General features: G+C 41.4%; 2 protein-coding genes and 1 long non-coding RNA gene across 4 annotated transcripts in view; 1 reads left to right on the top strand and 2 right to left on the bottom strand.

Moving 5' to 3' along the window:
• RADX (RPA1 related single stranded DNA binding protein, X-linked) overlaps positions 1-7,906 on the bottom strand; it is a 27,825-nt gene extending 19,919 nt beyond the window's left edge. Inside the window, exons 1-6 of the mRNA XM_086756576.1 lie at positions 7,177-7,906; positions 6,256-6,398; positions 3,817-4,009; positions 630-738; positions 385-476; positions 165-287 (exon numbers count right to left, since the gene is read on the bottom strand). Coding sequence (XP_086612702.1) covers positions 165-287; positions 385-476; positions 630-738; positions 3,817-4,009; positions 6,256-6,398; positions 7,177-7,774 — 1,258 coding nt within the window. The 5' untranslated portion in view covers positions 7,775-7,906. The remainder of the gene's footprint in view (positions 1-164; positions 288-384; positions 477-629; positions 739-3,816; positions 4,010-6,255; positions 6,399-7,176) is intronic.
• On the top strand, positions 7,625-17,141 carry LOC147599381 (uncharacterized). The gene is made up of 3 exons (XR_015259739.1): positions 7,625-7,760; positions 12,388-12,414; positions 16,685-17,141. It is a non-coding gene; the product is annotated as an uncharacterized LOC147599381 (long non-coding RNA).
• NRK (Nik related kinase) overlaps positions 13,382-17,141 on the bottom strand; it is a 96,505-nt gene continuing 92,745 nt past the window's right edge. For both annotated transcript variants that reach the window (XM_086756575.1, XM_086756574.1), the window contains exon 31: positions 13,382-17,128. In XM_086756575.1, the coding sequence (XP_086612701.1) occupies positions 17,045-17,128 (84 nt within the window). In that variant the 3' untranslated portion in view covers positions 13,382-17,044. The remainder of the gene's footprint in view (positions 17,129-17,141) is intronic.

Genomic DNA, 17,141 nt, shown 5'->3' with positions numbered 1-17,141 from the left:
TTTTTTATTTTTAAATTTTAATTTCAGATCACCTATTTTCTGTTTGAGGCAATAAACCCTGACAATTTTTTATTCAGTGGCAATTATACTCAGAATTTGACATTAGCAACCAACTAGAAAAACACTAAATAGTTATTAATAAATATTATAGAGAGATTAAATACTTGGGTGAATATGCTCAAACACATCTGGCTGAGAAGTCGCAAATAACTCCAGTATGAACGGTTGATCTGAGGTCCCATCAATGGCATGTGCCCAACGATAGAGCCAGAAGTCTTCACCATGCTCTATACAAAAAAATATTAAGAAAAAAAATGTATAAGCATTTATTCAGAAGGTTAAAAACTGTTTGATAGATTCTGAAAGTCATATTTATAGAAAAACCTCTCTTTCTTGCTCGTTCAGCCCTTCCTACAAATGTGACGAGACCAATTACATCACAGGAATGATTGTTTGGTAAGTTGTCCAGTTCTGACCTAAAACCAAAACAGAACAAAAATGTGAGTATTTGTTAATAATAAAACATAAAGCTTTCTCTGAAACTTTTCAAAAAACATTTCCAATTAACATTCAGTGTAATGTAGTGAAATTTCAGTTCCAGCTTGACAACCACCAAAGTTCTATTTTACCTTGTGATAAATCGATATTTAACTTCAGGTAATCCCCACTCTGGCTTAACCATTTCTTCTGGAATAATACTTATTTTAGTAGGAGGGTCTCGAACATTAAGGCTGATTTCTGACAAATAAAAGAAAAAAAGTTAGTAACATTTAAGGCATGTATACAAATTAAAAAAAAAAACCAAACCAAACCCAAGACAAAGGTAAAGTTTCTTAAAAGAAGTATTCCAACTTTGTTTCACTGCTTGTGAAATTATTAATCAATTCCTCTGACTTTATGTTTTCATTGAAATAAAGTAAGGAATTCAGACACAGCATTCAACAATGCAATTTTATAATCTAAGCAATGTTAAACTTTCCATGTCCCTACAGCAGACAATTAGTCTGATCCAGCCAAATATTTTAAAAACCAACAACAGAAACTAATACTGCAATACTGATTAGAGATACAAAGTACTTTTTACACCAGCTTCGTTCTCAAATGTCACTAAGATCTAAAATCGACTTGCAGAATGAAGTAAAACAGAAGACAGAACTAGCACAAAAGGTCTTCTCATGTCTATTCTACAGCACTTGAAAAATTTAATTTATTAAGCTGACTGTTTAGATCCTGAATAATGAACACAGTGGAGCCACGGAGGAAGCAAGAGGTTCTGCAACCAGACAAAAAATAGACAGATTCTGATGAAGTTTGTACAAGATGCTTGGGTTTGGGTAAAGGATTATTCAGATAATGCACCTAGAAAAGTAATTTAATAGGTATACATAACATATACAATTCTTTATATAATTATAGCAGGCCCTCCCACCCTAGCATTAGGAAGGTGCTATACTTGAAATCAGAACCTTTACTTAAGAATTTTCTTTCGGCTGCTGCTTTCTAGGAATTTATTTGGAGGGCAACTGTAGTTTTGCATATGGTGTTTTATGGCAGTAAGAAAATTCCTGAAAACAAAACTTTCCCATGCATCAAAACTATTTATCAATTGGTTTGTCATTCTGAGATGAGATGAAAGTCATACACCCAATTCAGGACTTGGGATCATCCTTGGGGTGATTCAGAAACTAAGGTCAGTCTAGGCTATTCAAAATAGCAGTTTTTGTCAGAACCACATGAATTCAGTGATCTGTGAAACACACACATTGCCTAGGAGTGGAATTCAAGGTGTTGGTACTAACTACATAAGCTCCAAAAGTTTTAGGTCCTGAAACAGCACCTGTCAGCATGTCCTACAATGCTGCAGCTGCAAACAGAAGCAAGCAGTGCAGAACTCGCTTCACAGAAATCTAGGGATATACCAGAAGAATACTGTCTTGCAAGAACTCAATTTGGAAAGCCCTTTCCCTTGTGGCCTTGTTAACTCTCCTGATACATATTACAACACTTACAAGTGAATGGTTGTAAGGAAACACTGCTAAACTGGGATTTGATGGGATTGCAAATTGGAAATAGACGATGAAAAAATTGGTACTTAAGGAATTCAGTGTAATTGATTTCTTTAACCAGGCTGAAAAACTTTTGGAGGACTCATGATGCATGCTTAAAAAAAACCAAAATATTGCCCCACATTTGGCATATACAGAGATATTGATATTAATGCAGTAATTAGTGAGGCATTAAATTTCACTTCATCTGAACAAAAAAAACCCAACCAAAACCATGCACCAGTAGTTGCATAAAATCCATTTTATAACCACTTTAGAAATTTTTCTGGATATTCTGTTCTCTTTAGATTCTCTTCTTACAGGATATATGGGCATAAGAACCATCAATGCATGGCATCATGTGCTTTGTAAGTTTGTATTAAGACAAAATTTTGAGCTTCATGCTGAGAAAAGAAATAAGATACTGTACATACATTGATATGATCAGTAATTTCTACAGTTTATCTGGGGTCTGAAAATACACCATAGCACTTTAGTAGAGACTGACTTTTAATTCTTCCATTACGCATCTATTACCGTATACAGCCCATTGGCCTAGTTTTCCATTTTGGTCTCTTTGTTAACATTTCTACCCCAACAATGCTTGCACAAATCAGTAGTGTAATGTGAACGAAGCCATTAAAATGAACTGATATTTGCCAACAGAGAAAGTCACCTCAGACAGCGTATTTTATTCTGTCCTTTTCCCACAGAAAGGTGTTGTGGCAATTCTAATTGTTTTCAGGGCTGGCTTGTAATCACCATCAGCTTCCCTCACAAACTTCTATTCCTGCCTAAACATTTCTCTCTCCTGCCAACTCATCACAAACACTTCAGACATTAACATCTGGTTTCAAGGCAAAGATACATTAGGCAGAGAATACACTGCTTCTAGCAGTGAAAATGGTGTTTATTTTTTTGTGCACTGTAGCAAATGCATTAGGAAACTGTCATCCTTAGTAAGTTATACAAACATCATCCTTCACTAATACATGTATTTGCTTGTTTCAAGTAAGTTATTTGAATTTTCTGAGCATTGGTTGTCATTTTGTTCTGAGTATAAGAGCACAAAAGGGGAAAGAACTCATGTTCAGCAAAGTAGGAGAGAAAATAAAAAATTACGGAATCCAGCTTGAAAAAGCTATTATTGTTACATTGCAGCACTTGTATTTCTGTAGGATAGCTCCTTTGAGTATCTGTCACAAACAACTGCAAGGAAGAAAATACTTTGTCATAGCCAAGGAATACTCTTCATACATGCAGTTCCACGGTGCTGCTGTTTCAGCCCAGACAGTGGTCATCAACACAACTTTTTATTCAGTGGAGCTTGGCAGATACTCTGCGCCTTTATGTGTACCCTAAAATCTAAAGTCAGATCAGGTGACAACGTGCTTCAACAACCTGGAAGATGGTGTGAGCAATGCACAAACAACATCTATATTATTAATCAGGAAGCAGAATCAGATTAAAATTCAGTACCAGAGGCCTGTCTTTATGACCCCAATACTTGAAAACAGGAATTAGATTTTAATTTCTTTTTAAAATAAAGGTTTTAACTAATGGTGGCAATAAATTTTGTAGACATGATGCAAATATAAACAGGGAACGATAAGAACCTGGATGCTAAGACACCTTTCAGAGCTAATATTTAAGGATATATACCTAATCAATTAGTCCCAGCAAAGGATCACTTTCTATTTCATTTCTATGAAGAGCTACCTTTGAACAGCTATATTTCAATGAATCAAAACAGGTTTCTGCAATACTTAACCAATTGTAGCAAATCTCTTCATCTGTGAATCCCCTGGGGTTGGCTGTGTTTTAAATGGGTAACTGGTTTTGATAGCATACTGTTCAAGAAGAAGTACCGTGCCAACCTTCATACTGTTATACCATTCAGGACATAATGAATTCCACAAAACCATTGACATCATGCCTGAACCATCAGCAACTTCAAAGTAAGCCTAAAGAAACAAAAGAGACAAAATACATTCATCTTTTATTTTAGTAATTCTGGTATATTTTTATTTTGTTGGATAGTGCATCAATCACTTCACCCACAAACAATTTCTCTGATGATTACAAATGGATAGAGAGCATGTCCCGAAACCTGTACCGAACATTAGAGTTGAAGAAATCCCTAATTTCCACAAAAGTATTCTTCCACAGCTACCTCAGCCCAAACTCTTATCTTTCCAGTGCTCAGTAATGGTAGGTGATGCCAGTTTCACTCTGTGCTTTTTGGAGGAGGCTGGGGAAACACTATGCACAAGAAACAATACTGAAAAGACTCTCCTTTAGTATTCAGAATAATATTTCAAAATATCAATGAAGGAAAAACATATTTTGGAAGCCAAGGTGTTACAGGACCATTTACTAAACATTCTTGATCAAAACATGATACAGGTCTGATTTTCAAGAAAAGAAACGCAAAAACCAATCTGCATTGCAAACCACTATCTTTTCATTGAAGTTTTTCTCACGACAAAGATTTCCACCCAATTCTTTTCTTAAACTGGGTGAACTTTAAATCTGTAACTGAGCAAATCACTGAGCAGTGAATAAGATTTTTAAACAGTCTTATAATGGTCTTAAAAGGTAGCAACCCATTGAAAAAAAAATCTCAGCATTATCAAAAGGCTTCATTTATCCATTCATCTGTCAGCCTCCAGCAATCATCTACTTTTCTTCACACCACTATCCACTTTCATTGACATATCACCATTCTTGAACATATCTAACACCCTATGTGTTTTTCCCCCTTGCTGTTTCCAAAATCCTCTTTTCCTTATTCCAAGTTCAATATAGATATTATACAAATCAACACTAGTTAACTCTAATATTCCTAACTAGTCATGAACTTGAAAGTAAACCATTATCTCACAGAATATTTTGCTCTCCCATTGTTTTTTATCTAATAGCAAAAATTGAACACACAACACTATCTAAAGAAGAAACACAAAGCAAAAAAGCACGTAAAATCTGTCTCCTACCTTCCTGAGCTAAATTAGCTCTGGGTATGGATCCTACAACTAACACCAGGAAATGTGACTGATGAAGTGCAGTGCAAGTTAGGAGTATCATCTAGATTGTCGATTGAGAAGCACCTCTAATAAAAAGACTCAGATTTATCTTTGTATGAAAATAAGAGAACACCATAGCCTTTCATGAAGATGTTTCATACCTCTCTCTCCCCATGGAATAATTCCCACTTGTTATTGGAGCTCTTTGTAAAGTGTTTCCCTCCCGTACAGGGTCTGGCTGGGATGGAGTTTATTTTCTTTGTAGCAGCCTGCACAGTGCCACGTTTCAGATTCGTGACTAAAATAGTGTTGATGACGCACCAATACTTCAGCTGCTGCTGAACAGTGCTTGCAGTGTCAAAATCTTTCTCTGTTTCTCACTGTGCCACCCCACGGAGTAAGCTAGGGATGGGCAAGAGGCTTGGAGGGGACACAGTTGAGACAGTTGACCTGACCTAGGGGATATTCCATGCCATGTACCATCATGCTCACAAATAAAATGGGCTGCTAGTCTTCCCAAAGTACCCACTGCTCAGAGACTGGCTGGGCACTGGTCTGCTGGTGAGAGGTGTTGAGCAACTGCCTTTGCATCATTTGTTTGCCTTTTCTTTTTTCCCCCCTTCCCCTTATTAAACTGTCTTTATCTCAACCCATGGGTTTTTTTCCTCACTTTTACTCTTTCAATTCTCTCCTCTATCTCTGGAGGGGGCAGTGGAAAGCAAACGACCAGCTGATGAGTGCTTAGCTGCTGGCTGGGACCAACCCACCACACCTCCTGTCTCCATTTCCAAGAAGCCCTATACAAAAATATCACAAGTAAAACCTAATCAGAAGATAATTAAAAATTTTACAGTAAAACAACCTATCTGGAAACCACTAGGTGAGAGAATTAGGGGATACAAATTGTTAAAATTTGTTTGCTACTAAAAAATCCAAATATTTTTTTCATCACAAAAAGCTCAACTGAACTATAGTGACTGAAACACATCCACCAAAGTTTGTGCATATGATCACTAAATTCACCACTTCCTACTCTAAAGGGCTCAGCATTTTTGTAAGGGTAGCATTTTTAATATAAAGTAGCTACAACATAAATCTTAACTTCATGTGCTTACAATATGGAAATAATGATTTTGAAATATCCTACAGTTACTTGTTTGAGTGTTAACCTACGTATCCCTCTTTACCTGATAAGGCATATCCAGTTTTTTCTCTGGTTTCCCGTAGTACCTTAGTCTAGATTTGTGCAGGACTCTCACAAGAAGCGGATGGAAGTGAACTCGGCTTCTCCAGGTCATTTCCAGCTGACCAAGAGAAGTCAGCTTGGAGACTAAGGTTAAAGAAAAAAAGAGCGTTGATGATTGAACATTTAAGTTTTCAGGAGTAAAATGCACAGACCAGGATGTCACATGTATTTTCTTAATGTTTCTAACATTTTAAAAGGCTCATTTGCTGATATTATTCACCACGAAATTCTGTTCTGAGCTACCTGCACACAGCATAGTTTTGCTTTGTTCGTTTTTTTTTTTTTTCAATTGAAAGAGAGTGATGACACATTTAAAGTGACACAGAAGTGTTGTCAGAAGAGCTACTACGAAAGACACAGGTGTTAGCCTACAAGGGCAGCACACTTGTGCAGAAGTCTCACTTATACTTCCCTCCACACCAGGCTTTTTTGACCGGCCTGAGCCCCCTCAGCACTGACTGCATTTTGGGTGGCAGCTTCTAGGCGTGAGCACCCAGTCCCACAGACTAGCCAAGAGACTTTGACTGGAATGGATGCTCTTGACAGCTCAGAAGAGCAGGGGCAAGCACCACAGCCACGTATTTTCAGCCAACATTTAACAAAGTTTAACAAACCCTCTCCAAGTTAACGTGAGCACATACACGCGTGGCACATTCGCGCTGGTGCCTAACGCAACCGGAGGGGTCACTTCTGATCAGGGAGTGCCCAGCCGCACCAGCAACGCAACCGACCGCGCCTTCTCATCTCGGCAGGCGCCTCCGGACAGCTTCAGCAGCGCAGGCCTCCCCAGGGCGCTGGGCCGCCTCCGGGCCGCTTTCCACCTAACATCCCCTTCCTCTACAGCCGCCTCCTCTCCGCTTACCGTCGACGTCCACCTGCGCCTGGGGCTTGTCCGCCACCCACATGTCTCCGTAGGGATCCTCGTTGTTCCACAGCGGCAGGTAGTGCTTCTTCTCCCCGCGGAGGGGCGGCGGGCGGCGGCGGGGAGGGGCGGCGGGGAGCGCGGCGCCCCCGACCCGCTCCAGCTCCTCCAGGCAGAGGAAGCCATAGTTGAGGCGCTTCTCGTCGTACAGGTAGGAGCAGCGCGTGAGGCGCAGGCGCGCGCCGGCCCGCAGGTGCGCGCGCTGCACCAGGCCGTTGAGGCGCGGCGCCAGGTGGCACCGCTCCTGGCACGCGCCGTCCGCCAGGGTCAGGTCGTACCAGTACTGCGGGGCGGCGGCGGCGGCGGCGGCGGGGGGCGGCGGCGGCCCCTCCGCCAGGTACCGCTCCACCGCCACCACCGTGACGGGGGGCGGCTCCGCGGGGACCACGCTCAGCTGGGAGGAGCCCCGCACTTCCTCAAAGACCCTCTGGAGCCAGGAGGCCTCGCCGCTCGCCGCCGCTCCTGCTGCTCCTGCCGCCTCCCGCCTCTCCTCGGCGGGGCGGGCGCTACCGCCGCGTTCCGGGGTAGGGTCCTGCATGACAGCTTCCTCGCGGCCCCTCCCCCCGCGCCGCGCTCAGCCGAGGGCGAAATCCGGGGCCCGGGCCGCTGCTGGGGAGGGGGAGGGCGGCGGGAAACGGCGGCTTCGGCCTCCTGCTGTCACGGGCTGAGCCGGGGCGCCGCCATGGCGCGGGCAGGGGCGGGGCTGGTGCGCGCGCGCGCCCCGCGGGCCATTCAAAGCTCCCAACGGTCACGGGGGGGGGAGGGGTGGAGCCGGCGGACCGCTGTCACGGTGCGGGGAGGGGGGAGGACGGTGACAGGAAGGCGGCGGGAGGCGGCGGCGGCGGGGAGAGCGGGCCTGGCTGGGGCGGGGGTGTAAGGGAGGAAGCGGTGGGAGGAGCGGCCGCGGGGCCGCCGGCGATAATTAGCCGGGTAGCGGGAGAGGGAAGGGGGCTCCGAGGCGTTGGGTCCCCGGCTCCTCGGGTGGGCTGGCACCGCTCGGTCGTTGATAAACCGAGCCCGGGGGCTGCTCCGGTGCTGCCCTGCGGCCCGCCCTCGTCTGATCCCCATGGGGAGCTGGCGGGGAAGCCCCCCTGCCCGCCCTCGGCAGGGCCGGGCCTGCCGGCCCCCTCGGTAACGGATGGGCCCTTCGTTCCCTGCGTCCTGTTAGAGACTTTTTGCTGCACCTGTTCCGGATCCCGTTTTGATTTAACTGGCTGCACAATACTCGTTATTGCTTCTGCCTCGAGATGAATATGTTCCTACATGTCCTGGAGGTGTCCTGGGCTGGCCTCTAAAATTGTATTTACGTTTTTCATAGCTGCAGCTTGTTGGTAATTATAATCATCCTGCCACTGAAAAAGTCTTCTGGGTCTTTCTCCTGTTGTTTCCAACGGCAACGGTTGGAGAAATTCTTACTAGTAATCCCTAAGTGTGTGACCATACTTTTTTATTTTGTTACTGATTCTCATCCCCCTGTCCAGATCACTCTATTATTATGATACCATGATCACTTATGAAACTTTGTATTTAATGCTTTATTGGGGGTTACACTAGATGATATGTAAAGGTCCCTTCCAGCCCAAACTATGGATTCTATAATTATTAGCACTTGATAATATATGCTTTTTTTTTTTTTCTATCAGAGGAAACATTAGGCAGGACAGGGTGAGGAGAAAAAGGTAAAGATAAAGGGGCAGGAAGAGGAAGAAGAGCAGGAGTTTCCAGTATTTATAGTGTCACTGGTCCAGGTAGCCTTTGGAAATCCAAGAGACCAAAGTGAGGACCAAAGATTTGGCAGAGCTGCTTCAAGAGCTGGGCCAGCAGCAGTTCTCTGAGCTCACAGCTTATAGAATCATAGAATGGTTAGAGTTGGAAGGGACCTTCAAAGGTCACCTAGTCCAACCCCCTGCAAGGAGCAGGATGATTGTATTCTTAGTCTGCTGCCTTTGACACTGAAGCATTTGCCTTGGGGAAATTAGAAAACCTGTTGCTTGAACCGTTTAAAACAGACTGAAAAACTAGACAAGGGGGTATAAAAACCAAGCCTTTTCTGGCCTTGGGACTGCCCTAGGAAGGGTATGAGTTGATGGATTTTTACGTAACAGTGCACTCCGTAGTGAGAAAATTTAAAACAATGCAGTCGTTCTTGATGTTTATGTTGAAGCCAGGGTATTGAGTAAAACTTCAGTGTGGTGTCTTTTTTATCCTGCTAAACACACGATCTGTTGTGTGGACTGATAAAAATGGCCTTTACGATTTAAAAAAATGAACGTGACCCAAGCACCTTTTTAATGAGGTTGCACAGGATGTGATTTCACATCACATATGAGCCTTACCCAGAGAGCTGTGGTGTAGACCTTTTTTTCAGCTGTTAAATGAATCTGTAGGTATAGTGAGGAAATCCATGGACCGTTCCCACCTTCTCTCCACTTTTGTCTGTGCTCGTGATATGACTTGCAGAAGAAAGGTATTTTATTTATAGCAGAGGTAACTGCTACATGTACCTCTGTTGTCAGTGTGGTTTCACTCATTAAAACTTTGAAGCTGCAGCTTTTGTGAAGTGGCAATGGACTGATAAGAGTTAATAGCTTATAATTTTGGATAAATTTATATGCATTGTAGTTTCAGATTCAAGATAGTTCCCTCTCTTTGAAACTTGCTCCTGTTACCTTCTTTCTCACCAGCAGAGGTCTAGCTAACATACCAATTTAAAAACTGGAACAGGGGAAATCTCTTTTGCTAATGGCATGTCAACAACATGTTTTAATGACTGGTTATGCCTGCGAGTTCCTCTAGATGTGATTTCCCTGCCATACCTGACTAGTGGGACCGGTGTGACTGTAATAGAAACTGGAATAATAGAACGACAGAATCATAGAATGGTTAGAGTTGGAGGGGACCTTCAAAGGCCATCCAGTCCAACCCCCCTGCAAGGAGCAGGGACATCTCCAACCAGATCAGGTTGTGCAGAGCCGCGTCCAACCTGGCCTTGAATGTTTCCAGGGCTGGGGCCTCCACCACCTCTCCGGGCAACCTGGGCCAGTGTTCTATAACTCGCATTGTAAAAAATTTTTTCCTAATATCCAATCTAAATCTACCCCCCTCTACTTTAAAACCATTACCCCTCGTCCTATCACAACAGGCCCTACTGAACAGCCTCTCCCCATCTTTCTTGTAGTTCAGAAACAGTTGGGGAATCAGTAGTGAATTGTGATGAGCCATCAGTAGATGGCTGCATCGGAATCACAAAAACTAAGAGCTCAGTGTTGAGCCTGGTCTGTCGGGGCATGTAAGCTCATTGAAAACTGTATGATTGTTCATATACCTACAGCTAAGCACGCTGAACTGTACCAGTGCCAGCCTCTGGTGAATCCATACATAGTCTTAAATTCTCAGACATAATTAGCAGCCAAGTATCTCAGTTTTTATGTACAACACACCATAAGAAAAACAGCAGTTAGCCTCTGTAGCAATGCCAGTGAGGAATGGGCTATGCTGAATAGGAGGACGTTATCACATTCTGTTAAACATTATGTTTAGTGTATGTTGGAGAAGTGAAAGGCTCAAAAGAATAGAAGGTGATGGTGTAGATATTAAAAAAATAGCTATTGTGCAAGATCGTAAAGCTTACTGTAAACCACAGTTGTTCGCCACAAAGTGTTTTGAGGACAAAAATGAAAAAGCCTTTCTAATACATTTCACCACTATTTCCTAAGTGCTTTTGTTAAATCAACCTAGGAAGGGATTAAATAATGCTAAAATAACATTTCAGATTATTACCCAGCAGACATCTTCTTGCCCTTTAATTAGCTGTATGCACTGAGAAGAGCAGTTTAAGAAAGTGGTGGTGGGCTATCAGCAGGAAGATCTCTTACACTTTTGCTATGGGGAACCTTGATTTATTGTACATGTTTTAGATCTATAGAAGTCTTTTACAGAGATTGCAGATTTGCTCATGTTTCATTTAACTTAAATACAGCTGTCTAAACATGGAACTGAACTTGTAAGCTAGCTTTTATGATGGTCTTTGGAGAAACAATTTAATTCCTGAGCAATTTGATACCATGAAACAAACTACTTTTAAATGTAAAACAACTCTAAAATTAAAATAGCATTTCATTTGAGCTCCACTAGCAATAGGTAATACAAAGCTATTTACACTTTGTTTGATATATTATGTAACTTGCAGTGTGTGTGTAGCTGTATCTTACTGCCTAGCTCTTCTGTTTGGCAAATAGTTATAAACTAAAGACGACATTTTATTTTTTCCTATTATGAGAAAAACCCCAAATGCTTTCACTTTGGACTGGCACTGTTTTGTTTGCAAAAGTGTGTTTTGTGGTGGTGAGCTATAAACTGTTTTATCTATGCCTTTAGGTGCAACAGGGCTAATACAGCTTCATCAGGGCACTTCTACTGTCAAGTCATGGTGAAGTTTGAAGGGCTCTTAAGGTGGGACAGTTTCTGCTAAGGAGAGAGGAATTCTCTGTGTACCTTATTAGTGCCTGCTAACTCATGCCTCCCCTGCCTGGCTTTTTTTGGCTACCTTGCAGATTCCAAAGATATGGTTGCCTTCTTATGTTGGATAAAATCTAATGGCTGTCTCGCTATCGCCTTTTGGCACAGAGATCCTGATTTTGTGCAACACCTTACAGAATGCATGACAGAAAAAAGATACAGACTTAAAAGCATATAGGGCTGGCATTAAGTCTGTCTGTGGAGGAGGAGGGGAGTAAGTAAATGATATATTAGCTTGATCTTGGGTGCTGTCTTAAGAAAGGGCAAGTTGAAGCCTGGTCTTATCTGCTGATGTCAAAAAGCTGTTCTGGAGTCCAGTATGCGCCTCTTCCATGACTTGCTTGTATGCCAGAAGCTCTTTACTTGTATGCCAGAAGCTGTATCGGATGAATCAGTATATGGATGGATGCTCCTATGTCTCCAAGTGGGTTCGGTTTCTAGCAATTTGCAACCTTCTGTTTTCTTAATAGTACTTTAATTGAACAGCTCAGGATGGGGAGAGCAGGAGAGGATCACAAGCAAGGATGTAAAAAAGTAAAAAACTGTTAAGTTTTTTCCCCTCAACATTAGTGACATCCTCCAGTCCACTAATAATGCATATATGAATCAGTATACTTTTTTTTTTTTTGACAGAGTCATCGGTGCAGAACTGAATTACAGGTAAAGGAGGAAGCCAGAATTCTTGCTCTTCTCTATTTACTACAATTATTCCTGATTCTAAAGGAGATAAACAAATAAAAAGGGCAGAAAATCTCCTGTCCAACAGACAGAATTGTTCTGGAACTCAAGCCTGATATCTTTCCTCTGGTGCTGGGGAGTGAAACTCATTTGAAGTTTCTAGCTGTACTGTATTACTGAAGCTTAGAAGTAGCTTTTGGTGGAAAGAACTGGCAGAACTAAGCTATCTACTCAATCAAGCAACCGTGATATCTTTAAACTTATGACACAGGTCCCACTCCATACCTGATGCTGAAAACAACATGCTCTGCTAGCTTAAGAGAGATATAACATTGATGGAAGATACTCTTCATTTTTAAAAAATTAAGACAATTCTTTCACCTCATGCCCTCACCCTTTCCAACTCCAAACACTGGCATAAATGGCAAATTTCCTGATTCTTACTCTTAAGTTGTACAGTGTGCTATCACACCTCACATGATGTATAGCAATAAATTTTATATGCTGCAGCAAAGACTGCATGAGCATACCTGAGAAAAAGTGAACTGGGCTAACCTGGCATTCAGGCTGATATACACCTATAAAAGCCAGTTTTTGTAGCATCATTTTGTAGCAAGCTGTCATTTCACTCTAGTTGTACTGCCCTCATCCCGCTGGGTATTTGTGTAAAGAGGAAGGCAGAAACACAGAAACTTACTTGTGAAGCTCATTAGCAGCACACACAGCACAGCTCCGGCTGTCACCCTCACTAGCATTCTGTCTAGGCTGAACTCTCACACTGTCACCTCAACATCTTTATCCGTGGCAAGGAAATACATTCATTTTCTCTCTGTAGGCAGATGGAGATGTTTCCCTAGGGATACTGACTGGATTTGGAAAACAGTAACAAAGCTTGCTATGATTTTTACAGTAGCTTATGCCAATATAACAGAATTTTACAAGCACAATATTAGTTTTGATTTTCAGAGTATTTTTTATTACTGTTTCAGTTGTACAATTTCAACATTAGGGAACACTACATAATGTACAGTACATAGATTGCATCGTTCCCAGGTTTTAAAGTCAGATGTCAAGGTCCAGGCTGCAGAATCGAGTTCACCATTCCTAAAATGAAAGCAGGCACATACAGTACTATCTCACCGCAGTATTAGCGCAATCTTATTTGGCAATTATAAGATTAGGAGCACCACCTGCCATTAGGATACTGCATGTACCAAAGGACTACTGACATAGATCCTTAATGTTCTGCCCTTCTGCCCCTATAGCATTTGTTCATATCAAAGTGACATTACTAGAAAAACACATCATTAAGCAGTTCACTCCTTGGTTTTAAAAGTTAGTGAAAGGGTACAGCTAGAGAAACACTTCACAAAATAAAACTACAAGTCTGATACACATTTTGCATAGTTAAATTTATGTAATGATAAACTTAGGTCTCAATTTTTTTTTTCTTCCAGCCTTTGAACTTTTGCTCTGAGCTAAACAGTTATTCAGAGTACTCTCTCATTCAGTGTGCAGACCACCCAGTCACTCCAGATACCTTTCAATTTCTTTGGTGACTTTCTTTTCCTTAACATCTCTTACCCCCTTTTTTTTTTTAATTCCTCCTACAGCAATACACCATTCCAGACATCCACCCGTTCCCCTTTGGCTATTCCTATTTCTTTTCTTCAGCTCTTCCCTCCTCTTCAGTCACTTCCCCTCTCTTCTTTTAGTCTTATCAACATCTCTAGGCTCTTTCTCATCTTCAACCATTCTGATTTCCTCTTGATAAAGAGAAAATGCCACAGTCGTCTTGTTGCATCCAGTTGCTATTTGCAATACCACTTCTAAATCCTTTAAAAGCATTCACCTCTAAGGGCCTCATTCTCTCCATACTTACACATGGATGTAACCCAAATAATTCCAATGGTTTTACATGAAAAGTGACAGATGAAAATCCAACCCACTGCCCTGAATCATAGCTGGAAAGAAAAGAGAGCTAATAGAAGGAAACAGAATGAAAATTTATAATCTCAGTGTAATAGTACACGTTCCCTCTCTTCAACTTACTTTCCCCGCCCCCCCCTCTTGTTGTGGAGCTAAACAGCTTTACAGTGTGTCAACTTGCCATCACACTTTTCTGTTACAATAATATTAAACAAGTTTGATTGCATTTGCTTCTTTAATCTGTTGACAGGGGTTGTTCTAAATTCTCACTGTACTCTGCTGAATTCTTTTTAACTAGTGCTAGCATCAGGAAAAATGTGCCTCTGACCTGCTGACACCAAAACGAGAAGGGGAAAAAAATTCACATGCATCCTATATAATGCAGAGGCTGCTGTGATAAGCACACTTCAAAAAATATTATAGGGCAGCCTGGATCACTGATTGCTTATAGCACGAGCAGTTTTGCAAGCAAGCTTTGCACACTTACTGATTGTCTGCAAATTATTTTTTGCCTGTAGTTCTAACTTTAATATCCGTTACAGGTTTGGGTTTGTTCAGTTTTGTTTGTTTTTTTTTTTGTGAAAGTTGAACAAAACAAGCCCAGTGTTCAGCAGCATAGGGAGCCAAACAACGTTTTGCTCATTTGCCCCAGCCCTAGCATTGGCCACAGGTAGGAGCATTACTACAAATAGACAGAGACCTCCTGTTTTCACACACCTCTGCCCGAGCACGGTCTACCATTCAGATTTTCAGTCTGCACACAAGCCGATTACTTGCATACATTAAGAACCACTTTGAGTATTTAACTGCACATATTTTTTAGTATGGCCATAGACTTATTTTTCTGTAAGTTAAAACATTTACAAGGAAAATTCTTCACAAAAAACACTATACATTTTGAGATAAGCTAGTGCTCATGAAAAGTGCTAGGTTAGTAACTTTGGAAAGTGCAGTCCTCCACATAGCCAAAGAACAGACAGCAACAGCACAGGCATCTCTGATTTGCCTGCAGCTGTTGGGGTGCCAACATGGGGAAGGGGGAAAGGTGATTAGGCCCTAGTTTGATTCTCTGCTGACACATACAAGGATACCAGTTCTGGAGCTGATGGTTGCAATCTGAGCACCTGTCAGTCACAGCATAACTGCTAACGCTAAATTAACCTGACATACTGTACAAAACAGCTGCCAGTTTTAGCAACTTCATTTCTCCCCTTCTCAGTCAACTTTGAATCATCATCCTTGAGGTAGATGACCAGATATTCCAAGACACTTTCCCTGCACCTTTCAGTATCACATATTTCAAGTAAAAAAATACCTATTTTCAAACACTGTGGTTAGTGACTTTACTTTTGCCTGCGGTGTTACCCATATTGTATCATGTCTGGAATGAGCTCTTTTGCATTACATTTGATGCTTTACATTTTCAAAGCACATCCAAAACTCACCTAAATTAGGATTGCATTAAACCCTACAATTTAATCATATATATCTATATATACTACATATAATCATATACTATTATATCTGTATAGTTTTGTGGCCAAGTTACAAGCCCCTGAGAACAGAGTTTATGCAGAAACACTGGCACCAATAACACTAGTGGATCCAGCTATTTTTAGATGTAATTAGCATAGAAAGCACCTGAAATTATTTATATTTTCTATTTATAATCGATTAACTCTTTGGATATTTTCAAAACTATATTAAGAATACATTTGTTAATCTTAAAATCCATGTGGAAAGATTATATTTACACACAAATACATGAAGAGTTGATGCTGAAAGAGCAAGAAGGGAAGAAAAGAAGGTGCCTGATCTTGTCCCCTTATATACATGGGTAGTGCCTTTAAATCAACTCATATGAGTGTGGCTCCTGTGTTTGAATAAAGTTACAGGTTCAGATCCGTAATGCTTTATGCATATATGATTTTGACAAACTATTATTTAAACTATTTTTTACAAATACATTCTACAGTAGCTGTGTCTACAGGCTCGGGCATCCAGCCCTGAGAGAAACATGAAGTCTGTCTCCTGCATTTTGTAAAATCTACCAGATGTGGCACACAACTAGAAGTAGCTGCTTTTACAGCTCTGCAGTGAAAGGTACCTGTCTGCCTAGCACAGGATACGATTCCCCAGGTGCCCCAGTCTGCATTAGGCCCCATCATGAACAGTTGCTCTTTCACTGGTTGTAAGAGCTGGACAGGTGAGTCTTGGTGAAACCAGTAACAGCTTGCTTAAAATGCAAACCAAGCCAAAACTCAATTCAAAATAGATTCCAATTTGTCACCCAACTTGTTTGTGTTTTTGTTTCTACCTTCAGATGTTGCTGTCCAAAAAAGAGAGACTTCAATTCAAGGTAACAACTTTACATCATCTGTAAAATGAAACCGTACTCTTTTCAGAGTACGGGAGCTTTTTATATTGGTTACATTCTTCATTAAAGTTGTTCTCTCCTAACACTGTGAGTACAATCCTGGTTGGCAACATATTTTAGAAGACAAAGTAAACATGTTTGCAATACTTTGACAAGAAAATGTAATTCTTTCCAAACTGAAAGAATATGAATGTTGATAATGACAAATTTTTGTAGGTGAAAAGTGCAAATTTGTGTATATTACCTCCAAGCATTTTACACTGCTACCTACAGGGAATTTCAAAGCATCCTTCATTTTGATGTGAGTTACCAGTTGAACAGTACATTTTGACCAAGAGTCATAAAATATATTTGACTGCTGCCTCCTGACTGTACAGATGCGAAGAACACCTTGAAAGGGGGG

Source organism: Chlamydotis macqueenii, chromosome 11 (assembly GCF_036417535.1).
Source record: "Chlamydotis macqueenii isolate bChlMac1 chromosome 11, bChlMac1.mat, whole genome shotgun sequence".
In the NCBI taxonomy this organism is placed as follows: Eukaryota; Metazoa; Chordata; class Aves; order Otidiformes; family Otididae; genus Chlamydotis; species Chlamydotis macqueenii.
Note: the sequence above shows the minus strand (reverse complement) of the source record. Positions and strands in the feature narration are given on the sequence as shown.